General features: G+C 55.3%; 2 protein-coding genes across 9 annotated transcripts; one reads left to right on the top strand and one right to left on the bottom strand.

Moving 5' to 3' along the window:
* Positions 1 to 1,436: 1,436 nt before the first annotated feature.
* Positions 1,437 to 17,049, bottom strand: LOC104144586 (protein PML-like). 2 transcript variants are annotated; one of them, XM_068957924.1, is made up of 10 exons: positions 16,917 to 16,941; positions 15,694 to 15,849; positions 13,992 to 14,565; positions 12,847 to 13,430; positions 12,254 to 12,306; positions 11,917 to 11,997; positions 11,298 to 11,523; positions 10,418 to 10,470; positions 5,820 to 5,955; positions 1,438 to 5,653 (listed from the first exon to the last, which is right to left on the bottom strand). In XM_068957924.1, exons 2-10 carry the CDS (start codon positions 15,770 to 15,772, stop codon positions 5,079 to 5,081), a joined length of 2,361 nt encoding a protein of 786 aa, XP_068814025.1. In that variant the 5' UTR covers positions 15,773 to 15,849; positions 16,917 to 16,941; the 3' UTR covers positions 1,438 to 5,078. The 2 variants fall into 2 exon arrangements, with proteins under 2 accessions (XP_068814024.1, XP_068814025.1); XM_068957923.1 differs by lacking the exon at positions 15,694 to 15,849 and having other exon boundaries at positions 1,437 to 5,653; positions 16,917 to 17,049.
* On the top strand, positions 15,249 to 24,403 carry STOML1 (stomatin like 1). 7 transcript variants are annotated; one of them, XM_068957928.1, is made up of 8 exons: positions 15,266 to 15,448; positions 17,470 to 17,606; positions 17,844 to 17,950; positions 18,464 to 18,613; positions 19,582 to 19,785; positions 20,985 to 21,213; positions 22,266 to 22,478; positions 23,229 to 24,403. In XM_068957928.1, exons 1-8 carry the CDS (start codon positions 15,285 to 15,287, stop codon positions 23,429 to 23,431), a joined length of 1,407 nt encoding a protein of 468 aa, XP_068814029.1. In that variant the 5' UTR covers positions 15,266 to 15,284; the 3' UTR covers positions 23,432 to 24,403. The 7 variants fall into 7 exon arrangements, with proteins under 7 accessions (XP_068814032.1, XP_068814029.1, XP_068814030.1 ...); XM_068957929.1 differs by having other exon boundaries at positions 15,270 to 15,448; positions 22,269 to 22,478; XM_068957933.1 differs by lacking the exon at positions 15,266 to 15,448 and adding an exon at positions 15,942 to 16,130 and having other exon boundaries at positions 22,269 to 22,478.
* The last annotated feature ends 34 nt before the right edge of the window (positions 24,404 to 24,437 follow it).

Consider the following 24,437-nt stretch of genomic DNA (forward strand, 5'->3'; position numbering starts at 1 on the left):
AGTACATCAAGATGTTCAGCATCTTCAAGCAAGCAAAATGTGTATCCACACCATATAGATTATCGTAGATCAAGCTCATCCTCATGCCAGGGAACTTCCCAGTGCGAACAACAGCACTGTACTAAATTTACTGAATCTTTTCCAAGAGTGGGGAAAATGTCATGTCAGTTGATACCTTTGGTCACCTTCCCACGAGCAATAAGCATGAAGGGCTCTGTGACAAAGTGTCTGCCCGTGCCTTTCCTCTTTTGCAAAGAGCATCTCAGGATCACCTTTGGATCCCAGGATGACCCCCATGGCTCACCTTTTGGAGGAAACAGCCTCGTGATGCAGTGGTTCCCCTTAGGACAGGTTCCCCATCAAGCAGGTGAGGGGGAATTCACTGTTGGTGAATGGACGGAGGCAGACAGCCAGGAAGGAAACAGAAGGCTTTGGAAAACATCTAATATTGGGCAAGGAGCAGGGTGGCTCCGGAGTGTACGTTCACATGAGTGTGGGATGACAGGGAGAAGTTTGTGACGGGGTTGGAATCCAGGCACTCCTTATGGCCCTTGCCACAGTGGGGCTCTGTGACCTTGGTATTCAGAGCTTGTTGAGTATTTCCTGAAGGCCAGGATTTGGGCTCTGCAACTCAAGTGTTAAGAGTGGTAGAGACAGCCACATGGGAATGCAAGGCTGGAAAATTATTCTGAGGAGTATGAAAGCAGGTTAAACTGTCTCAAGGAGGTGGCTGACACAGATAGGACACTTGCTGTCTGGCTTTTCACTGCACTTCACTGAGCTCTTCCCAAGAGGCCTTCATTCATCATGCAAGGGGAAGAAACCCAAGTATCCCAGACAAAGTGGCAGCGTTTCTCCTATACGCATTTTAGGAGCGTCGGAGCAGCATGTCATGCTAGAAGTGGGTCACAGGATGAGCCATGTGTGCGACTGGATGGATAATGCTTCTCTCCTTCCCCACTCCTGGGGCCAGACCCTAACCTACACCCTCTGGAGGGCATCATAGTGTAAAGCTGCATGGTGTGAGTGACAGCCTCCATTCACCTCATGACTCCCCAGCATACTACACATGGAGTTCGTGTCACTCCTTGTGCCTCAGTTTCCCACGTGCAGGGAGTAACAGTCCTTTGTGGTAGCTTTTCAACACCTCAAATGAAGAGCTGCAGCAGAGGATGATGGATGGATGGATGGATGGATGGATGGATGGATGGATGGATGGATACAGGATGGATGGATGGATGGATGGATGGATACACAGGTGGAAGAGCAGGTGCCAGGGTTATTGGCCTCTCCTGCTAACAGCACATCTGCCGTCAGCATGCTCCTAATATGTGACAAGTAGAAGCTGAGCTGGGGGCCAGACCCTCAGCTGGTGTCAATGATCACAGCTCTGCCAGGGTTGCTGGGGGTGGGCGTAGGGATTGGGGGGGGGGGGGAGCACATTCTCAGCTGATATAAATGAGAGAGCCTGCTCGCTGTAGGATTCACTATTTCCTCACTGAAACTAATGAGGATATGCTGGTTTATGCCTGCTGATTGTTAATCCTTGCCTGGAAGCATTGGGGGAGAGCAATCCTCTCCTCCAAGGTGGTCAGGTGCATTTGTTATTTGAGGAGGTGGTCATGCCTGTGATTGGAATCTCCTGTGTTCTCCAGCTATAGCCCAGCTCCTTAGGGACCAGGTGAGTGCATATGGAGACCTTCTCCTAGGCATGTCCTGGCTGGAGGGCCTGGTTGATCAGAGACAATATGGTTTCTTCCTCTATCTAGGCAAGACCTCTCCCAGCTTTGCCTCCTTCCATATGTCCATCCACTTCCCCAAATACTTAACGGAGGCTCCTATCTGTCCACCACCACCCCTTGCTCTTGATTATCCCTGGGATCCAAATCCATTTGGGGGCTAGCCGGTAGATTTTTTTTTTTTTTTTAAACTAACAACACAGTCCTGTTAATATTTACTGGGCTCTCTGGGGTAGATCCTTTGCTGCTGCTGCACCCACTCTGGCCATCCAGCCCAAGTGAATTTGTAGGGTATAATCAAATGCAGAGGAGCTGGCCCTTTGGCTGTAATTAGTTTTACATGTATGTTGGAGAAATCCATTTTCATAAACAAGGAGGATTTATGCTCTTCTTTCTTGCCTTTTATTTTATTGTCCCCTTTGTGAATCCCATAGCACTTTGCTCTGGGCTAACAGGGAGTCATTTATGAATGGTTTAGATTGAGCAATGCATTATTAATAACAGCCAATCAGGCAAGTAACATATTATATATCATTTCAGGAGATTAGCTTTATTCAGTAAAGTTATTTCTTGCTCTAAATAAATGAGACTCCCGTTCTTCCTAACGCCTCTGACTTTTCATGGGATGGATGTGGGTGGCAGGGAGGTCAGAGTAGGGTTCGGCATTGTCCCACCAGTTCCACCCCCATAGAAAGGTTTACGGTTCTTTCTCCACCCTGGGTCTGCCAGTCTGCCTCCTCCTGTGCAGCTTCTACCAAAATTGTCCCTGCAAAGAGGCTGTGACATCAAGGCATTTGGGTAGCAGGTCTAAAATCAGGGGCGCATCACACAAAGGCTGTCATGCCCTCTTCCTCCTGCAGGCTCCCTGGGGTGGGCATGGGGAAGTCACTCCTACTTCTTGTGACTTTCCTGAGCTGTACCAGCCTGGCAGGGTACAGAAACGCCCTGCCTGAAGTGGAGGCTGGTGACTATTTTTTTTGGAAGCTCTCTCCCTGCTAGGGGCACCCCAGCTGCCACCCTTTCCTCCAGTGCTGGAGCTTGTTGAATGTTGCTCTGATCACCCTGCAGTGACTAATGATGATGAAACCCTGTTCTAGCTGGGTGACTGAGCTTTATGGCAATGCAGGACTAAGACAGTTAATCTGGCTCCTCTAGACCATTGACTTTACTGTTTTACAAGACTTTGATAAGGCCAGTGACATCAGACAAATGGAGCTTGCTCTTGTAGGTGACTACCTGCTTGCCTTCTATGCCTGCCCACTGCACGTAATCCTGTGTTAGACATCAGAGAGTCTACAGGGAGAGTGAGATGTGAACTCCCCAACTGTGGGAACAAGGCCCGCACCGGAAAGCCTGGCTGAGCTGTGGCTGGCCTTGGCCCCAGTGACCCCAGTCGGGGTCAGAGGTGGACTGACCCCCCTGCCCCAGGATGGCCTTATCTGGGTTTGGTGACAAGCCCTCCTGCCCTGCATGCTTTTCTGCCCTCATGGATTCTCCCTTGGGATTGCTCCCTGAATTGCAAGAGAGCACATCATGTGATGCTGTAGCTGTCCTGCTTGTATCTAGATTTTAATAGACACAAAAGGCAGCGTGCGGGACAGGCAGAAGGTGATGCAGCCCCCTTGCTTACCCCTGTCTTGCAGCTAAGACCCTGTCTGAATATTTCAAGACTGCTTCTGAGCCCTTCCTGGTTTGTTGGGTGCTCCCAGATGATGGGATTTGTTTTCTTCCTGTCTCACCCCGATTTCCTGAGCCTGGCAGCTCCTACCATGTCCCCACCAGGAGGAGGAGGCGGCCAGTAGCTTCCTGTGGTGAGCGGTAAGGGTGCTCTGGGGCTAATGTCAGCTCTGGGGAGCCCTTACTCCAGCAGCCAGGTCCTGCTACCCCAGCTGGTTTTGGCACATCCTTTCCCTACCCATCACCTGCTTTCAGCTGTCCCTGGTGCCACTCTCTGATGGTGCGTTGGCACTGCCCTGGCTGGGCTGCCCTCTGTGGGAGTCCACCCCGACTGCGCCTTCTTCCTCCTGGACTTGGAGGAAGAGGACCAGGCCCCTGCACCTCTGGCTTAGCTGGTGGGGGGGAAAAGTAGAGTTTGCTCCCGAGAGCTTGCAGCGGGTGCTCTCCCCCAGGACTGCTGTCTGGAGGCTCTCCTGGGCCCATATCACTGTCCAGCCTCGTGATCTGCTGCAGCTATTCCTCCTTCTGTGCCTCCTTTAGCAGGCCAGATGCCCTGGTGATGGCTGCAGCTAGGCAGATCCTGGCAAGGCCTTTGGCAGGATGTGCACGTGATAGAGGCCATGGCTCTCTGGGGGGAAAGGATGAGGCGGGGAGGGGAGGGGGGGTGTTGTATGGATGTGCTTATGTGTGTAGGGATGCCCATGGAATTGGCAATATGGGGAAAGCAGTGTGGCAGCTTGCATGGGGGTATCTTTGCGTGTGTGCGCATTTGGGAGAGTATCTGTGTGCCCACAAGTGTGTGGGTGCCTACTTATGTGCATGCACAAGCATGCATGTGCATTCACAAGTGTCTGGGTGAATACATGTGTTTGTGCACTAATGTGGCTGTATAGCATGTACAAGCATGCATGTACGCCTGGACAAACACGTGCAACTGTGCGCCCAGCTGTACAAAAGAGACACCTGGTGGTGTGTCTCCTGCACTGCCCTGTCCATGTCACGCTCACACCCCCCTGCCTCTGGCACAGGGACAGGAGGCCCAGGCCCCAGAGAAGATGGGGGCAAAGGATGTGTGTGTTGCCCCAGTACTGGGACATGGCAGCCCCTCCAAAGGGGGTGACACAGCTAGAAATCTCTGCCTGCCACTTCAGGCCAGATTTGGGCTGCAAAGGTCTGCAAAATAAAGGTACCTCTTGCTGCCTAGCTGGGACAGGGCTGATTCCCTTTCTCTCCGAAATGGTTGCATTGCGTTTGGTACAAATAGCATTTAGAGAATGTCTTCCCTGTGCCCTTGCTGGGAGAGGTAGAGACACTGCTGGGCTGTGCTGCATAATTTATTTTCTAAAGATGTTAATTCATGGGATTGTTTATTCCCCTTAGAGCTGACCTGGAGCCCTGATCCCTTTTACATCCTATGCCAGGAATGGAAGGGGTCAGGAACTCGCAGGGAACAGTGAACCCTGGCTAATGCATCAGATGCTGGAAACTGGTGGGGGGGGATGCCTGAGCAGCTCTGCACTGAGGCTAGGTGTGCTCGGCTCCTCGGAGGCTCTTCAGGAAGCCAGAGCAAGCATCTGTGACAGGGTTAGCCTGGGACCTGGCCAGCCCATGTCATGGTACAACAGCTTTGGTGCTGCAGCCCTGCTGGGGCCTTCCTGCTGCCTACGCCTGCTCCAGCTCCCAGAGGATGAGGTTGCGCCTGGCCAGGATTTTGGCGGCTCTTTTGGTGAGGAGCTTTTCCTGCACCAGGGCCTGCAGGATTGTGTAACTCTGCAGGTTGCAGTGTGTGAACAAGGGCCCTGGATCAGGGTGGGAGAACAGCCCCAGGGCTTCACCCAGATCCTGCAGTGCTTTCGCTGTTGCCAGGGCGCTGCCTTCGTTCAGCTGTTGCCGAAGGTGTTTTCTCAGCAGGCTCTTCAGCTTGTAGGAAGGTGCCTTGGGAAGCTTCTCTTTGATTATGGGCAACATGTTCCAGTAACCCTCCACAGTGTGGCAGAAGTCCACTTTCCTGGCTGTGGCATCCAGAGCTTTAAAGAGAGCAGGCAGCTCTGGTGCCCAGAAGTTGTAGACCACCAGGACAGGCCTGGGGACGGAGCGGAGGTACCAGAGGAGCTGCTCCATCGCCGTCTCCAAGGGGACGCCCTGGGAGAGCAGCATGAGCACTGACTCGGGTGTCTGGATCAGTGTCTTGAAGGTGTGATCTCCGTTGGCTGCTGCTATCTGTGTGATCTGCTGAGCTGCAGAGGGGAAAGTGTAGGGCTGGCATAAGGCCCGGGGAGGTGAAAGGTTGAGCCCCAGCCTGTCAGGCAAGCAGGATGCCCCCTGAGCCAGCCTGCCCCTCTCTGCTCATGGCCACCCTTCGCTCTCCCCCCAGCCCCTTAAAGGGCAGAGTAACTTGCTCACTTTTCTGGTCGACCTTCAAGTCGAAGAACACCAAGGTGCTCAGCCCTGGCCCGTAGCCCCAGGGGCTGGCAGAGCCAGGGCTGTGGTGCGAGGTGCTGCTCCCTGAGTGTAAGAGGGTAGAGGGCTCACTGGAGACCTGCAAGAGAGCAGAGAAGCAGCTGAGCTGCTGACCTGAAGTCACCTGCTCTGGACTCTGGGAAGGCATGAACTGCAGTTTTGGGTGCAATGCAAACCCAGAGGCTTTGAGCAAGGACCCACTCATGTTTGCCACAAACCCATTGTGTCCCTGCACCACTGGGGAAGGGCTGAGCCTGTGTCATGTCTCAGGAGTAGGTTGGCTCAGTGAGTCCCAGAAAGCCCAGAGCCTGAGCTGAGCTCCTGGAGCAGACAGGGCCAGGTGAGCAAGAGCAGAGCCCCCCAGGGCAGCTGTTAACTGAGCAGTGGGAGTGAGATAACAGCCAGCAGAGCAGATAGCGCCCAGGTCCTGGGACCCGCTGCTCTTTTCTGCACTCGTCCATGTGGACACATCCTAATGTCCAAACAGTGGACATAAATGTGGCTGAGCAACCATGGTATTAGATGCTAATGGGCTTAAACAGGAGAAGTTTGGCCTAAACAGGAAAAAGAGAATGAATTGGGCAAGGTGGAGGTTTGATGTCTCTCTGGGCTCAGCAGACATCCTGTGCTTGTCCTTGCACAGGATTTCCCAAGGTGAGTAAGTAAACCTAGCCACCTGGCTGCAGAGGGTAAGCTGAGGCACAGAGCGGGAGAAGTGCCCTGCTGGAGCCCACTGACAAGCCCTGGACAGAGAAGGAAAGAGCCTCCAGTGCTCCTGTAACCAAGGCCCTCGGTAGAGCCTCTCTGCCCTGTCAGGCTTCAAACAGCCCCTGCAGCCTCAGCAGGGACAGACATTAACAGTGAGTATTTGCCAATAGGAAGAGCAGGCCAGTGTGTTCAAGAGGCTCTGACCTTGTTTTTCTGCCCCTTCCCCCAGGGGTGACCCTGCACTGCCAGGATGAGAGGCGAGTTCATGGCAGCTCACAGCTTGGCTGTGGTTTCTCTTCCCAAAATAGCACTGACCACCCTGTAGGAATAGGACATGCATCTCCCTGCACATCTGTGCTCCAAGCACTGGCTCACTGCACCTTCACTGGGACAATTTTGCAAAACTCTTCCCACCTGGAGACCAGAAATGCTGGAAAGGAGACCAGGAGCACTGGAAATGTGGTCGAACAAGTGTTCACCAGCACATCATCAGAATCAAGTGATTTCTTACCCCTCCTCATCCAAAGGCAATTGGGTGACCGGAGTTGCTTTAATGCCAGGGAAAACTAGGGGAGGTGTTTTAAGGCATGGGTTCCTCTCCCTGGAAAAGGACAGGGGTGGGATGGTGATAATGACTGGGTGGTGGCAGCTCCCTATGTCACTGCAGCCTGGCTGTGATCATCTGGTTGTGCCTTTAATGACCCTGTTGTCCTGAGCCTTTGAAAGGGGCAATAAGGGAGTTAGATGAACCAAACTTGGCAACATAATGCGATCGCAGATGCTCTTGCTACCCAAAATAGCAACTAGCCAAATTGAATTTATATGCAAGAAGGCTTTATTGAAGAGTGAGACAGGAAATCATGCAGGTTTTTTTCAGGGGCAGGGGGTCTGGGGAGAACCACACATTCAGGCACTCATACCAGCAGATGCGGTCCTGGATGACTGGCCAGCTGGTCCTTGAGGAGCCAAGGCCCTGGGAGCAAGCCGTGTGCTTGCAGCTTCAGTTCGATGTGTGTAGCAAGACAATCCCAAAGTGATCCCAATATCCCCCCGCTATTGGGGTCTTGTCCTCTTGTAAGATGTCCGAGTCTCTAGGTCCCCCTGCACTGTGCCATGCAATGCCCAGGCTGCACCCAGATGCCTTATCCCGTTGGTCTGCTGCTACTGTTTCTCCACCTTGCCGTGCTTAAACCAGTTTTTTCCAGTTCTCAAGGATGCACTTCATGGGTGCTTTAGTGACCAGCATCTGACCATCGAGGAGTTGCTTATAGCCCTGGGATCTCTGTTTTTGCCTCTGCCCATATCTTCAACACCTTTGCTACTATCCCATGCTTAAACTCCATATTGTAACTAGATATGTGGTTCATGCAGCAGTGTGAACACACAACAAGCTCGTAACAGGCCCCCAGCCCCAAGCCCTTTTGAAGTTAGCACAAGGCTTGTGGCATGGTACTAGAAGTGACAGTACAAGGCCACTGGCAAGCAGGGATAGAACTTGGTGAGTGGTTTTAGACCTGCTGCTCTTTTCCCTGCTAGTGAGGAATTGGGACAGTGAGGAAAAACAGCTTAGCAAAAGGAATAAGGAAGACAGCAGCGGGCTGGGATTTATTCTGGAAATAGCTTTATTGAAGAGTAATAAGAGCTTCTGCATTATTAGTTTATACAAAAAAGGCTGTTAGCTCCTCATTCAGCCAGTGCCACAAAAATAGCCCCCCTTAATCCTAAACCAGCCACACTTGCTTGGTTTCCAGAAGGATATCCTGCTAATGCTGGAGGTAATGACATTTCGGTGGAGATCCTGCGTCCTCGTGGAGGGCTGCTTTGTCCATGTGCCCAACAAATGATTTGCAAGATGAACAGCCAAAATCTAGCCCTGTGTGCTTTGAAGGTGAGGCTCTGCCTTTTTAACATGATTACAGCAAGCATGAAACCTGTGTGGCTCGGTGCTGTAGGGGGGCTCCAGTGAGTTGAGTGGCTCGAGAGAGCCCACGTTTGGTTCATCTAACGACCTTTGTCTGGGCCACTGAGTTGCAACACACAAGCCTTCTTTGGCAAGGCTATTAAATCTCATCGCAGGGAGCTCTGAAGTGGAGGAGTGTCACTTTAGGAAGCCTTGGATGGACATTACTTGCTGTGGTGGCTTCCAGGAATTTCTTGGCTTATTTAGGCAGCAGGACTGATGAATTCTGCTCTGCCTCCAAGCATGAGTGCTACATTCAACTCCAAAACTCGATTTTTATCCAAAGACTGATTTTTTTTTTTTTAGCTGAGAATAACCTTCCTAGTGAGGCTTAGTAGCTGTTCCTACCACATCCCAGCCTGCAGAAGGAAATCTACTGTGATAATTTGCACTTGAGAGGGGTGCTGAAGGGACTTTGATCTGAATATCTCTTATGAAAAGAAGAGCAAATAGCTATGGATGTTTGCTAAGCGATCTTCCCTGTGGCAGTGTGAGTTTTGCAATTATCTGAGCACAGCTTGAAGCCTAAACAGAAAAGAAGAGGTATCCTCTGTCCCCATACATTGCTCTTCTACTACCTCTAAGTGCTGCATGATGGTCCTTGGTAATGAAGTTGGAAGGGACATGCTGGTGGCTGATCAGATGAACTACTCGCCCTCCTGGATTCATTCCCCTTTGACCATGAATAGCCCCTGGCCTGGACAAGATTTTCTCATCAAGTCTATAGGCGGGCTTAAGGCCCATCAGGTCTATAGGCGAGTGTATGTTCCCTCACAAGGAGGGGGGTACCAGATCCTGTGGGTTTGAGGCTCCTAAATCCCTGCTCTTTCTTGGGGAAGAGTCCGAGGTGGACAGCTGTTCATTTGCCCAGAGAAAAAGAAAGCAAGAAGCTGTAGACTGACTCGGAAAGGTCGTCTTGGGAGATCATCTACCTTGTGCTACCTGCTTGTGATCCCACCTTGGTGCAAATCAGAGAGAGGGTTGCTGCCTTTGAAAGAAGGGAGCAGAGCCCTGGCTGTTCCCGAAGGGACTTGCTGATACCAGCAGAGCCTAGACCACGGAGAAGGTGGGCTCATGTCTTAGTCAGGCTGAATGTTTCCTTGGGCTACTATCCTGGTCTCCAGGCGGTTACCCTGACTACTCTGGCTTGCCCTTGGCTGGTGGTGAGCTGAGGGGAGCATGCTCATTCCCTGCTGTGCAGCCCACTGCTCTCTGCTGAGCTGAGTGCTCCCACCTGGCTCCATCTTTACAACAGAGCCCAGGAGGCTCTTTATAAGAGAAACCAAAGTTTGGACTAAGAAGAAACCCTTGTTTCCTCTTTGCTGGAGAAACTGAGGCACACCTAGGGAAAGTATGGAGCCAAAGAGAAGAGGCCAAGATCCCTCCCAAGCGTCCAGGGCCCCCTTCGTGCATTGTGCAGTCGGCCCTGTTCACTACAGCAAACAAAGGGGAAGAGGAAGCCTTGAGTGAGTCTAGCTGATCTGAGGATGGGAAGAGGCTTGGATCTGGGCACGGTTTAAGGAAAGAAAAGAGATGCCAGTGAGGGAGCATGTGTGGGGTGCGGAAGATGCTATTTCTCTTCCCTGCTGCTACAAGTCGGTTTGCTGTCCGCCTGCAAACAGGAGAGGAGAAGCAGAGATTGTGCTGGGCAGGGGATATCTACAGTGAGGCAGGAAAATGGGGCACCTCTTTGGCCCACCCTCCTCCTGAAGAAGCAAGAGGAGAAGGAAGACTCAAAGCCTGGCAGCAGTGGGGCAGGCTGTGACTGGTCTCAGCAAGGGCCAGCTGCCGTCTTCTGCCTCCCGCGTCACGGGGCCAGGGGACCGTCGCCCTGTCCTGCTCAGCAATGAGGGAGGTCTGGCGTTACACTCACCACTGTGTCTTCCTCGCTGTCCTCTGAGCTGCATATGATGATGCTGGTAACTCCTGTGGAAGGAACAAGATAGAGTTGAAGCTTTCTGGGCCTGGGAGGGGAAACTGTGATTTTTGGAGGGGGAGAGAGGCTTGCAGCTGGCTAAGCAGGCTCCCTCTGGTTTTATGACAGGAGGACTGGGTTTACCTCCTCCTAACTTGTCCAGCCTTTCTGCACTTAGCCAGAGGGCAAAATCTTCCATCAGGAGCATAAACCCATCCAGCCGTGGCTCGTGGACCAGCCCACCCAGGGAAGTTTTTTGCTACCTCCCCGTTCCTAGATCTGAGTGAGAGCCATCTTCCACCCTGTTTAAGCCCCATGTGCATGTTGCTTCAGCCTCTTAGGTGGATGGTGTTTCTTCCTTCCTCCTCTTTTCAGAGACCCAGCTTTTTCCTGCTGATGCAGTGGTGTATGGCTGAGCTGCAGGCCACCTCCCTCCAGGATGCTGCAGGTACACAAACTTCCTGTGCGGCTGGGTGTGCTCAGTGCCAGTCACTAAATATTGCAGTGATCACTTTTTGCTCCAGGCAAATCCAGAGCTCCCAACTGCTGGAGACAGGGAAGTATCTCTGCAAACTTGCCCTACTTTTATGTTTTTGCTCAGGTAAGCTTTTGGCTACATCGAGGACCAGGCAAAGGGCTGGATGGAGCATCTTTGTGGAGCACCATTGCTCTTGCCTTCATGACCAGGGAAGCTGTTTCCACTCTCTGCCTCAGACCAAGAGGGGCTTGGCCAAGGCCACCAAGTGCAGGGGGGTGCCAGGGGCTGGGAAAGATGGGGGACTATCCTAGAGGGAGAGATGGGGTAACACGGAGGAGGGCCGCATACCCTTGTCCCTACCTGTGTCATCAGCGTGGCTCTTGCAGGCGTTAGTGGTGGGGATGCTGCTGCAGTTTTGGCTTGGCGTGGACGTGCTGGGCCCACCCTTGTCGTTCCACTGGTTTAAAATGGGATTGCTGCGGGCCGGCGCGTTGTCACACTCCACCTTCAGCTTTTTGGGTGAGCTCTGGCTGCCCCTCTCCACCTGGTGTGACCTCCACTTGGGCCGTGTAGCGGCAGGGGGAGCCTGGCAAGGGAGAGCACGGGGGTAAGGGCTTGGGTGGGCTGGGGCACCATGTCCCTGGCAGTGTGTGCCTGGGCAGGGGGATGTAAACAGCCCCTGATTCAGACATCTGGGAAATGAGCCCCTATGCAGAAGGGGGCTGCAAAGCTTGAGGATATTGTCCCTCATTTTTCTACCTCTTTGGCAGGTGGCTATTTTTCCGCTACATCCCTGTGGCATGGAGCCTGACAGCTTGCTGTGCCATTGCGGGGTGGCCCAGTGCGTGCCTGCACCTCTTGGGCTGCAGGGCCCGGGGCAGGGGCTCAGGAGGGGCCGACAACCCACATTGGGCACTGCAGCACCACGAGGACGCCAGTCTGGTCAGCTTGGGGACAGCCCTGCAGAAGTGGTCCTCACCGTGCTCGCCTGCGTCTCCTCGAGGCTGATCCTGAAGGTGGGCACGATCCCTTGGCTCCTGAGCTGGCTTGGCTCCTCTTGCTGGGGAGAGAGTGCAGAGCAGCGGTTAGAGCGAGGCTTTAGGCCGCTGGCTACAAAGTAGGTTCCTTACTGTCCAGGCAGAAAGGTCCGCAGCATTTTTCCTATCGACTAAGCAATCGATGGGATGGGGAAGGGTAAGACTGGCCCCCCGGGTAAGACTTGCAAAGGTCAGAGGAAGGGGGAGATCTGCAACTCGACTGACACGGGAGCTCCCCCTGCCGTGATAGCATGCTGGGAAGAAATACAGGCATCTCACCAGGTCGTTCTCAAGGGCCACCTCAACCTCAGGGACAGCCTGGGAAGCAGCACCTGCAAGAGAAGGAGGAGGGTGAAGTCTAGCTGGAAAACAACCTCTGATCTGGGTTTGGAGCCTCCAGAGCACTCACCCAGCCCTGCCAGCAGATGAGCTGGGGAATACAAGCCAAAAGGCTGCAGCAAGTAAAGGGTAGCTCTGTTCTCCTTCCCGTTCCCCAGCCTTTCAGTTTGGGATGGCCTAAGAGGCTTAGGAGGACCTGGGAACCCAGAAAGGTGAACAAGCAGCATCACCGCGGGGTGTCAGATCAGTGGGAGATGAGGAAAGGGCTCTGATCATATGAGCAAAGGACCAAACTTTGCCTCAGCCAAAATGAGCATGCTACAAGAGAGAATCTGGGCTCATCTCACTGCAAGAAGGTGGCTCTGAGCCCTGTGGGACTCAGAGAGACACCTCCTGGGAGGCAGGGATGCAGGCACTGGCTCAGCTGACCCGAGCCCACAATGTCAGTGGGACAGCTGGTTCCTTCCCTGCTGGGGTGGAAGAGCAGTGAGGGGCTCGGGCTCGGGCTCGGTCCGGACACAGCCTCCCCTCACCTGTCCGCCCCATCACTCGCTCCGCCAGCGCCTGGAGCCTGCCTCTGCACTCAGCAAAGTCCCCCGCGGCCTGCACTTGGCCCCCAGCTGCCGTGGGCTGCAGCCTCCGCAGCTCCTCCAGGGAGTCCTTGATGAAGGGCTGCATGTCCATCACCTCCTGCTCCGTGGCGTACAGGCTCATCTTCTCCACCAGCTGCTCGCCGGCCTCCATGCGCCGCAGCACGCCTTCCACGCGCCGCAGCTCCCCCGCCAGCTCCTGGCGGCCCTGCTCCCGCCGCGTCTCCACCAGCCCCAGCAGCTCCTCTTCCTCCTGACGGATCAGCCGCACCAGCTGCTCCACGCGCTGCTGGATCTGCTCCCGAGTCTCGCTGCTCACCCGCTCCAGGCGGGCCACCTCGTCCTGCAGAGCCTTGTAGGCATCTTCAAAGCCGCTTTTCCTCTGCTTCAGCTCCAGGCTCATGGCACCCAGCTCCTCCTGCCTCCGCTGGATCTCGGTCCGGATGTCACAGTAGAACTGGGAGTGTTTGTTGTCCAGAAGCGCGCAGGAACAGCACAGGGGCTTCTCACACCTCTTGCAGTAGATGCTGCAAGGAAATAGAGCTCTGTTCAAGGCCAGCACGCAGTCCTCCCTTCCCTTCCCAGGACCTTTGAGCGAGCAGAAAAGCAATTCTGCTGCAGTGGGTACAATTTGCCCCGTGAGGCAGTAGGAAAGCGTCAGTCTCATTTTATGGACAGGAGAAACTGAGGCACGAGTCAGGGAAGCGATGTGCCCTAGGCTGTTAGTGGCAGGCGTGGGCACAAAGCTGGGTGGCATTAGCCTGGTTGTTTAACCCAGTACTTCCTAAAGCCTTGTTCATCTCCTTCCTCCCAGGGACCCCCATCACCACTGATTTCCTGCCCAGGCCTCGCAAAGGTTGCTGTGATCCCTCTCTGAAGGTAGGTTATTAAACCCCTTTCAGCTCTGGCCAGGAGATGGCAGATCTGAACCTGCAGAAGTCAGCTTGTATTAGGCAGGACAGCTTCAGAGCAGAGCCCTGGAAATACCCATGCTTCACCAACAGAACGCTTTGCTCCCTTCCCTCCTCCACCTTGTGGTCCTCTGCCAAAGCAGCCCCCTGAGCAGGTGGCAAAGATGCCGCTCTGACCTGGTGATGTGACCCTGGTCGGTATGGCCAGGACTGGAGCAAAAGAGGCTGCAGGATTTTCTCGTGCCTTCCAGAAACTGGTGGGCTGTTTCTGCCCTCAGCTCCTCCACCTTCCTGGCCTCGTGGCTCCTCTTCTTGAAGAACCACTGGTGGGCCTCGAAGCAGGCGAGGCAGAGAAACTCCTCGCACTCGGAGCACCAGACCACCGCCACCTCCTTCCGGCACCGGCTGCAGTTCAAGCCACTGCTGCTGCTGATCTTCTTGTAGATGTTCAGCCTGGCCTGCAGGCTGGCAAACAGCAGGTTGTCCATGTCAGGGATGCCTCTGGCCTGTGGGATGGCGGTCTGGCACACGGGGCACTGGCCAATGGGCTTGTTCTCACTGAGGCAGCTGAGGCACAAGGTGTGGAGGCAGGTGAGGAGCTTCAGGTTGGGTGATTCCTGTTTGCAGCCCTCACAGAGAACAAACTGGAATTCCTCCTCCGGTGCCCGCGGGCAGGATGGAGGGGGACAAAGGGATGTTCCGGTCTGGTGGCTCGTTTCCATGTGGGCAGCAGCTCCGTGTCCGTCCCTTCCTAAGTGGAAGGTGGTAAGAAGTCCCATTATAGTGTGAGACCTGGGGAGGGACAGGCAGCCCAGGAGGCTTGCCGAGCAGAGGTGACCTCCTGCGTCCCACTGTCCCGCCCTGGTGGCTCCAAGCATGGCTCTGCAGCTGGAGCTGCAAATGGTGGCAAGTTACTAGTGGCAACTGAATTTAGCTGCCCCGCTCTAGGGAAGGGAGAATGGAGCCACAACGCAGGCAGCTGGCTTGTCCCCATCCTTCACGCAAAGGGAGCTGGGGGGGAGACAGTCAGCTGGGGGGGCGAGGGGGTCTCTGCAGTAAACCCCTGCTGCATGCATCTCTCTGGGCCACTCTCTGCCCCATGACAAGGCTGGCAGCCAGGGGGGACGGATGACAGCCCCCCAGCAAGGTGGGAGGTGCCGGGAGCTGGCGCTGCGCAGTTTGCTGCGGGTGCCTCTGGGGAGACTCTCTGCTGTCTAGGAGGGTTGTGCTCCCACCGCCGCCTTGCTCTGGGCAGGGGTGGGGGGCGGCACTGCTCACCTCCTCCCTGCTGACGGCCACCTTGCCACTGTGGTGCTCCCTAAACCCGGCCTCCCCAAGGTCTCTCCCCTTCTGGATTTCAAAGTTACGGGTGGGAGGAGCAGCGAAGTCTGCAAGGGACTTTGGTTTCATTTTGCTGATGTCCTCTCTTCCGGCTCTTGGAGGGGGAGGGAGCCTGCTGGGGGGGTTCCCATGGGGGAGCTCCCAGCCCTGGGCTGGCCCAGGGTTCACGCAAAAGCTTCTGCGCCTCTCTGCAGGGAGCGATGGGACACTGGCACCAGCCCTCCCCCGTGGCATCGGGCCCCCCAACGGTCCCTCCACCCTCGCGAGCCCGCTCCAAGCACAGCAGCGCAGGCGTGAGACCCTCCCCACCACCACCACCACCCCAAACCAAGCAGGGCCCCCACCCCCTCACCACCTCCTTCTGCCCCATGCGAAGGTTTTTGCAGCCGGTCGGTGCCTCTGTGCCCCCTCCCCACCCAAGCATGCACCTCCCTTTGGAGAGGCTTTGGCCAAGCTGCGCCCTCCGGCCCCGTCGCTCGACCTAGCGGAGGGGGAGTCCGGCGCATCGCTGGCCTGGGGCGCCTGGGGCCCACGTTACCTGCCGGGGGGTGTAGATCGGGGTGACCTGGACCGGGAGCCTGGGGGCCTGGGAGGGAGGCGTCAGGGCTGTCAGGCATGCCGCTCCGGGTAGCAGGCCTCTGCGCCACTGGTCACCCTTGGACTCCCTGCTCTCGCTTTCGTTTCTCTAGCGTGCCTTGGGGGGGGGGGGGGTGGAGGAGGAAGAGGAGGAGGAGCTGGAGGGAGGAAGCTTTCCAGCTGCCAAGGGAGGCGGGGAAGGCAGCGGTACTCAAGGCTGCTCCAAGCTGCTTCCTGGGGCAGCCGGGTTGGCGGGAGATGTGCGCCGCGCCAAGGCACTGCCGGCGGCGTAGGGAGCGGGGCCGATCGCACCGGCGGGGCTCGGAGCGGTCCCGCGAGGGAGGTGCGGAGCTCAAAGCTCGCCTTCCCCTCCGCTCCTAGGCGTGCACCCCCCTTTCGGTGCTTGTTTCTGCCCTCCCCTCGGCCTCGGGGACGAGGGGTAGTTGCGTGGCAGGGGCAGGGGGTGTGGTGGTGGGAAAGAGAGGAGAACCTGGCAGGGAGGGGGGCATCCTGGCACTGCAGGGGTTATAGGGTAAAGATTGGCTTCAGCTGCGATACAGGACCCTGGACTTTGCTATGGTGTGAGTCTGGGTGGTTGCTTGGCTGTAGGGGCTTGTTCTGCATTCAGAGCAGCGGGTCGAGCCCCTGCTTGAGCCCTGGGGACTTTAATTTGGTAACATCTGCCAACTCCTTCTCCTCTCTTGGTAGCACTGGTCAGGGCTTTGCTGGGTCTCCGCAGTCTGCTGCAGGGTGCTGAGCTGGTGTGTGTGTGTGGTCTCAGTGCCGGCGTCCCTCTGGGGACGTAGCGTGACAGGGTGTACATCTGGGTGGAGGGCGGGTGCCACTGAGCAGGGGGCCCCGATCCCCAGGGAAGTCTGGGGCTTCCTGTCCTCCAGGTACAATGCTGCACTATAGGATCTGCAGCAGGAGCTGCTCTCGGAGCCACGGCTGCGCAAGATCCCGGGGTGCAAGCGTGGAGAGAGGGGGCCTGGAGCAGATAAGGGGCTATGGCATGGCAAGAAAGCCACAATGGAGCTGGAATTGCTGGCAAAAATAGCTGTCCCTATTCCCTATGGGGCTGGAGAGCCCCCCGGACCTCCCCGAGGTGCATGCACAGTGGAGGATCCGGTCCTCCCCACGGCTAGAGGAGCAGTTCCCGTGCGGGGCCCACGCAGAAAAACTCACCGAGCCGTTTCCTCCTTCTGCCGTCAGCAGCCACATGACAGGCGAACCAGGAAGAGATCGCAGCCTCCCTCCTTCCCCTTGCAGCATCCTCGCTGGGGAGACGGCGGTCGGCTTGCGCCCCCATGGTGGGGCGGGTGGCGGGCAGGGCCCTGCTGCCGGGCGGGTGCCAGAGCCCTCTCCCTTCCTGGCTTTTAAATTTTTTTCTGGTATCCTTCCGACTTGCGTAGCAGGGCAGAGAGGTTTGCAGCTGCTCCAGGAAAACAGGAGTCGGGCAGGGAGGGAGCGTGCCTGAACTGCCGGGTTGCCCAAGCTCCTGGGGACCAGCTGGAGCTCCAGTTTCTGCTCTGTGGCACTGGTAAAAGTGGCAAGGTCCCTGGGGGAGGCAGAGCCTGTGCCAGGCTGCAGAGGTGCTCAGCGGGCAGCAGCGGCAGGCGCAGGACTCGCCACTTCAATAGCAGAGGGGAGACAGGCTTAGAGGGCTCTGGGTGCAGAGAGCCGGGCTCCTCTCCAGCTGAAGCACCAGCGCCAGGGCTCAGGGCATAATGTTCAGCAGGTCGGGATACCAAGCCCTTCCCTTGGGAGACTTTGACCGCTTCCAGCAATCCAGCATCGGGCTCTACGGTGCCCAGAAAGGCTTCTTCTCATTTGGATCCAAGCAAGACCCTCTGGGGCAGACCTCAAACGGAGCAGGTGAGTCCAGACCAGGGGAAGAAGGCTGCCTTCATCCCTGGCACAATTGCCATGTTTTTCTGTGGGGCATTGCACCAGCTGTGTGCCCCCCACCCTGCCAGCCTCCCCATCATTAGCCCTGGGGCAAGGGGTGCAGGACTTCTGGAGGGCAGAGGCTTCGCTGGGGATTTCTGGGCAGGGAAGGGGCTAATGGGGCCATCAGAGCTGGTGCAGAGATTCCCTTTCATCCTCCTGCAGATTCCTCCCAGGGCTGGCTGTCCTGGATCTGCCATGGGATTATCACGTCCTTCGTCTTCTTGTTGATGGTTGCCACCTTCCCCATCTCGGGCTGGTTTGCCTTGAAGGTAAGCGAGGACAGAAGGTGAGGAACAGGTCAGTAAAAACCTGTTCTGGCAGAGCTGTTCCTAGCTGCCCCCGCTCAGGACGCAGCCCTGATGCTCCCAAACTGCAGGCTGGGAAGGGCCTAGGCTATGCAGCACAAAGGGTTCTCTCTGCCCTTGGATGACCCTGTGGATCGGTGATGGAAGAGAGGTCCTCTCCCCTAGCCCACCCTGGGAGCTGGAGGGGCACATGGCTCACACAGTGAGGACTGGCAGTGGATGACTGCAGCTCTGTGGTCTAGCATCAAGCTTGATCTGGCTCCCAGGGCAACCGCGTGTGGGCAGGGGCTCCAGAGGAGACAGACCTGCTCTTAGGGCTGTCAGGCTGGGTCCCCCAGCACAGGGTTCACCAGACTTCGTGTTGTCCAAACGTGCTGGTGGACACCCTGTCAGGAGAGATGGGATGGTTGTAGTGATGTTTCTTGGAGGTTTGTTTGCTCTTCCACAAATGTGCTGGTCTAAGTGTCCCCTTTCCAGATTGTGCCCGCTTATGAGCGAATGATCATCTTCCGCTTGGGCCGCATCCGGGCACCGCAGGGGCCAGGCATTGTCCTGCTGCTGCCCTTCATCGATCATTGGCAGCGAGTGGATCTGAGGACGAGGGCCTTCAACGTGCCACCCTGCAAGGTGAGCTGTCCCATGGCCTCAGGGGACATGTCTCTAAAACACCCCGAGCAGCCTTCTACAGCTGGTTTTTGAAGAGGTCTGGCCCTTGGTTCCTTCCATGGATGCAACTGTCAATCCTTCTTTCCTGTGACAAGGTGGGAGAGGGCCGTAGTGCTCTGAACCTGGGAGCCCTGGGCCTACCTGTGGTTGAAAAACTTCTCTTGACTCTGCACGTGTTGTTCAATGGATGTTCCTGGTTGGAGACATCTCGGAAAATATCAGCCCCTACCCTTCTGCCCCATCTAAGTCTAGATGTCTCTCAGTAAAAACTCCAGGCTGACAACAGGCCTTGCCACTCCAACTAGTCCAAATTTGATCATTTGGGTTAGGTTTATTTCTAATTACTCTCTTAATAACGAGATCTAGAGCCAGCTTCCCTTGTGCTCATGTGCAGACATGCTCCCTGTGACCAGAAATGGCTCTAAAGTATGGGTTGCTGCCCGTGTTGATGCTCAGTGACCAAATGGAACAGGGGTAGCCTACTGGTCCGGCTAGGACTTGGTGGGGGCTGTTCCAGTTTTGCAGAGTTAAGGCAGCAGTCTCTGCAGCAGGCCTGGTGCAGTGTGGGTCTTGATGCAAGGCATGAATTGGGGCCCCTCTTTTGGCTGAGCACAGATGCCTACTCCTTTCCCTCTCCCTGTAGCCCTGGGCTATGGAACTCCTCTGGCAAGGCATGGTGGGGTGTCTCGTGCAGTAGTGCATATGAACTCCTCCTCTTGCATGCTCTGATCCCCAGTGAAATGCTGCGTGGTCTCTTAAACTCTTACTTGCATGCCCTTGGCACCAAGTACAACTGAAACGCTGCAGTTGCAGGGGGAAAGAAGTTAATGTCTTTGCTCCCAGGTTCTGAAGACAAGGGTTGGGCCACGGGGCAGAAAGGGGGACAGATGCTGGCCCAGGTGCAGCCGGCCTGACTCTCTTCTGCACAGCTGACCTCCAAGGATGGCGCTATCATCTCGATGGGTGCTGATGTCCAGTTCCGGGTGTGGGACCCAGTGCTGTCCGTCATGATGGTGAAGGACCTCATCACCACCACCCGCATGACAGCACAGAATGCCATGACCAAGACTCTGCTGAAGAAGAGCCTCCGTGAGATCCAGGCCGAGAAGTTGCGGATTGGGGAACAACTCCTGGTGAGGACTGCCCCAGGCCTATGCAGAGCTCCCACTCTCTCCCCAAACTCTTCAGCTCTGGGTGTGAAAATAACAGTAAGGGAAAATTGCAGCTGTTTCCCCCATGTGGGAAGAGTCCAGCTGGCAGTGAACCCCAGCAAAAAGAGGGGAAATGGGAAGAAGTAGTGTTTAATGCGGAGCAGGTATCTTCAGCCTCTGGCTGTGGATCTCTGGAGGTCTGTGGCATATGTCCGAGAGGTCTGGTTACATAGAAAAGCCAATGTGTTATCAGCAGGCTTAAATTCGACCCCTGTCTCCACTGGGAAATTGCTCTGAGGGGGCTGCAAGCTGAAAAGGGCTTTTGGGGAGAGAGGCAGGGCAGCTGCCGAGGGGAAATAACTACCCTGCCCCCAACAGACCTGGAGGCAGGCCAAGACCTTGTGGATAAAACTGCTGCAGGTGAGGACTGGGAGAGAGGTGAGGTGAGGGTTCGCAGGGCTGAGGAGAGCAGAGCTCTGGGACTGACCATCTGTGGGTGAGGGGCAGGGCTCTATCTCTGGTTGGTGTTCAGCTGAGTTGCTTGGCTAACGGCAGTCCTGCCTTTGGGAAGGAAGAGGAGATGGCTGGGGAGGTCTTTGGGATATACAAGTATCTTAGGGAATCTGGGATGTTTTTGAAGCCACAGATGCTGCCTGCCAAAGCACTACCCCAGGCCATGGTGCCCATGGGAGATGGAGGAAAGGGGCAGCCTGGGAGGGAGCAGATACTCCTGTCACTGAATGGGGAACGAGACAGAGCTGTCTTCCCTGCCCCGACCTGCTCCGGTCTGAGCTGGGCAAGCAAGCAGCCCTTTGCCTGTCCTCACCTTCCTGTCCTGCGCAGGCTGTGTATATCTCAGCAACTACGCACAGCACTCTTGGGCCTCTCAGGGCTTCATAACCCTGCTCAGAGCCACCTGGCTGGACCCCAGCTGGCCCCATGCAGAGCTAGCTCTCTTCCTCCGGCTCCCAGCTCAGGGGGCATGCTTGAATGCGAGAGCAGCCATACTGGCTGCTCCAGCATCTCCTCCAGCACTCCGCTGCTAAAAGCAGGCAGTAGCAGAAGTGCAAAATAAGCTGTGGGATGTCCGTTATCAAGGATGCTGTGGTGAGCAGCCTTTCTGGCTGTACCCAGCTCTGACTGGGCTGCCAGTGTCTCTTGCTCTGTTCTTGCCTGTGTAGCTCGAGATTAATGACATGACCAAGTCCTGGGGCCTTGAGGTGGACCGGGTGGAGCTGACCATGGAGGCTGTGCTACAGCTGCCCCAGGAGAACCTGGCAGGCCCCCTCGCCACCCTGCCACCAGTGCCAGGGCTGGAGGGACTCGACAGCACCATTCAGCAGCTGGCTGCCCATCTCTTCGGCAACACTCTGGCTCTGACGGGCAGTGCCAACAGTGCTCCAGAGGCAGGTAATCAGCTCCAGTGCCATGCCTTGTCTGTTACATAGGTGCCTGTCCCTCCAGTCCAATGACTTTTGAATCCGCTGGTGCTTTCCCTTGTGTTTTACAGAGGAGTCAAAGTCTCCAGGATATGACAAGCGCAATGCAAATAGGCCAGCAGGGAGAGGAGAGAGAAGTATTTAGGGCACAGCTCAATACAACATTCAGCACAACATAAACTTTATGATAAGACACTGGAGATGCCACTCAGGAGACGAGGAACATATCTGTGGGAACCTGGGCTCCAAGGTTGGATGTGATCCCGTGCAACTTAGATCTCATCGTTTACATCAGGACAAAGTCAGGGAAGGCCCTGCAATTTCTGAGAGAGCTGATACTCACATTTGAAGGCAACATTTGGGCAGGATTTGGCTCAGATGCTGTCTCTTATTGATAACAATACTAAGAAGGAAGCAGTCTGGTTTGGTGGAGAGAGTTTAGCAGTGGTTTAAAAGAGAGGGGATTGGCTGGGGTTGCTGTGATGAGAGGTCTTGCTCAGGTGCTTTGAATCACACTGTGAAGATTAGGCAGGAGACCTAAAGACCCACATATTTGTTCAGGTCCCTTGTTTTTTCTAATAAGAAAAAAATTTAGGCTGCAGCTCTGGGTCTTTGGCTTAGCTAAATATCCTACTTCTTCAGGTATTTTGGCTCCAGGAAGATCAGGGCAAGTAGGAAAATGAAATTTGGTGGGAGTTGGAGGAGCATATGACATGCTGACCCATTTTCCAGAAATCCCGCACCAGTTTGTGCCCCGCAATGTCTTTTAGGGAAAAAGGGGTACCAGGGGAAGAATAATCCACTGCAGACAAAGGAGCAGGCAGTAAGAACTGGCAAAACCATGCTTTCTTCTTCTTGCTTAGCTGGAAAGTTGCTTGTTAAGTGGATGTGCCTGCTCAGGAGACCTTTGCTGTAGAATGGCTTGCGGATCCATGCAGACCAGCTATGTCCAGCTGACCTGCTTCCATCCAAATGCTCCCTCTCTACTTCCCCTGAACCCTACTTCTGTACCCTTGTCCCCAGCAGACAGCGTGGAGACCGTGAATGAGGTGGAATCTCCCACTGCTGCCGTCCCCACCGCCAGCAGCAGGAGAAAACCCAGCGTGGACGAGCTGCTCTCAGCTGTGGAGCTCTTCCTGTCCGAGTCCTTGGTTGGCCAGGTGGGAGCATGTTACCAGGTCAACATCATCCTGCCAAGTGGAGTCCGGAGCACCTATTTCATAGACCTTTCCTCAGGTCACTGCTCTTCTTTCTTCGGAGTTGGCATGTTGAAGGCTGGAGGGTGTTTTTGCTTGTGTCTCCTTTGCATGCTGCATACCCTGCAGAACTCAGTCGTAGAGGGGCTCCCCAAGCAGCGAGACCCAAAATGAATCCTATTTCATAGCTCTGTGAAAGGCATCCTGGAGTTTTTTAGCCAAGTGCTGTAGTTTGTCGACTCAGGCCTTAAGTCCATGCTCTCTGAAAATCCAAACTGTAATTTTCAGTTAGAAAGAGAGCACTAATGGAAACTTGGCAGCCTGGTCTCCTTGTGACTGACCAAGTGAGATTGTTAAGAGACCGTAGGGCTATGCTTGGGTGTGTTGGGTCTTGTCTACAACCAGCCCAAGTGGGTAACGATGAAGGGACACATGTGGATAGCACCTCGGGCATATGCCATGCTGGCAGGAGTCCTCAAAGCACCATATCCCATCCCCCTCACAGAACTTTGTGGGCACCAGTGGTGGTTTTCCTGGTGGCCCTGACAAAACAGGACACGGCTTGGAAGTGAGCTACTGGAGCAGGACATTGGTGGAGCAATGTAGGAGAAATTTGCCTCCATATTCCCCATTCAGTAAGGACTCCTTCCTCCAAAATCACCCTGCCAGGCTCTTATCTGTCACCAGGCCCAATTCAATCCATGTGAAACAGTGGGGGAAAACTCTAACAAGCAAGCTTGCATCCTGAGGCTCACTGTTTCTTCCCCTCCCACCTGTCCACGTCCTATAGGCAGCGGGCAAGTTGGCCGCGGATTGCCAGAGGGCAGCCCTGATGTGGTTCTGGAGATGGCAGAGAAAGACCTGCAGGACCTCTTCCTGGGTGAACTTCGTCCCTTGAGTGCCTATATGAGCGGAAGGCTGCAGGTGAAAGGCGATCTGCACGTTGCTCTGAAGTTGGAGGAGCTCTTCAAGGCAATGAAGCAACGTAGATAGAGCATGCGTGTGAGTGTGTGCCCTTGTGTCCATGTGTGCATGTGTCTTTGTAGATGTGCGAAAGGCACAGCAGGGGTGTAGTCACAAATGGTGGGGAATGCTAGGGTGCTGCAGGGCGAGGGCCTTGCCTTCCTCACTTTGGAGCTCATGCTGTCCCCTCTACAAGGTGGCAGGAGTTGTGTGTGAGCAGGGAAACTGAGGCAACACAAGCCTAGAAAACTCCCTGTCCCTCAGGTTCCTACCCTCTTCGGGGTGAGCTCCATTGCTTGACCATGTCCTTTTCTTTCCCTCCCCTCCCCACTCTTGCCCACAACTTTACTGGGAATAAGTTGGCACTCCAGCCTATGTCCAGAGAATGCAGTTTCCTTCCAGGTCCTTTGGCTACGAGTTGCTCCAGGAGCATAGGGCAACGTCTTGCTGCCTCCCCAGTGGCAAAGGGAAGAGGGGTGGGTCTCCCCTGGGAGATGTGGGGATGGGATCCCCCTGGGGATCTCATGCTGGAAGGGGCAGGAGGTGACTGGATTGAACTGGGAGGAGCCTGGGGACACTGTGATCAAAGCAGCTTGACAGAACAGTAGTCATGGGAGGGGGATGGCACAGGGAGGAGATCATGGGAGGTCAGTGCAGCCGAAGGGGGACAATAAGGCGATTGGGCGAGGCTGGATGGTGTGAGTGGGCCTGGGATCAGGTCTAGCTGATCAGTGGATGCTGGACCCCAGCATTTCCAAGGGAAGGAGCAGCGGCAGCAGGTTAGGGAATGACCTGCTCAGACATGCCTGGGCCTTCCCGACACAGAGGTTTGTAATAAGTGATCGCGCTAATTTGTGCTTGAAAGCGCTTTTGCATGCATGCTGTGAGGTCTGTCCACGGGGTGCGCGTGGATTGTATATAGGCGTATATAGATACTTATTTATTTTGTAAGCTTCCTTTCTATCGACTCTTGGTCTACAATAAACCTGTTCTGCAGCCTTGCCCAGGGCAGAGAAGATCTGATGATTCTATGAGC

The sequence above is a fragment of the Struthio camelus genome, chromosome 12, assembly GCF_040807025.1.
Source record: "Struthio camelus isolate bStrCam1 chromosome 12, bStrCam1.hap1, whole genome shotgun sequence".
Lineage (NCBI taxonomy): Eukaryota > Metazoa > Chordata > Aves > Struthioniformes > Struthionidae > Struthio > Struthio camelus.

What these genes read in the sequence shown, in the direction of transcription:
- LOC104144586 (XM_068957923.1), bottom strand. Translation starts at nt 17,040, where the DNA reads ATGGGGGCGCAAGCCGACCGCCGTCTCCCCAGCGAGGATGCTGCAAGG. An exon ending in TGGCCCTTGAGAACGACCTG is followed by an intron (nt 11,998 to 12,253) that starts GTGAGATGCCTG and finishes CTCTCTCCCCAG; the next exon opens with CAAGAGGAGCCAAGCCAGCT. An exon ending in ACAGCGAGGAAGACACAGTG is followed by an intron (nt 5,956 to 10,417) that starts GTGAGTGTAACG and finishes GCTCTCTTGCAG; the next exon opens with GTCTCCAGTGAGCCCTCTAC.
- STOML1 (XM_068957928.1), top strand. Translation starts at nt 15,285, where the DNA reads ATGGGGGAGCTCCCAGCCCTGGGCTGGCCCAGGGTTCACGCAAAAGCT. An exon ending in GGATTGGGGAACAACTCCTG is followed by an intron (nt 19,786 to 20,984) that starts GTGAGGACTGCC and finishes TTGCCTGTGTAG; the next exon opens with CTCGAGATTAATGACATGAC. An exon ending in TTTCATAGACCTTTCCTCAG is followed by an intron (nt 22,479 to 23,228) that starts GTCACTGCTCTT and finishes CACGTCCTATAG; the next exon opens with GCAGCGGGCAAGTTGGCCGC.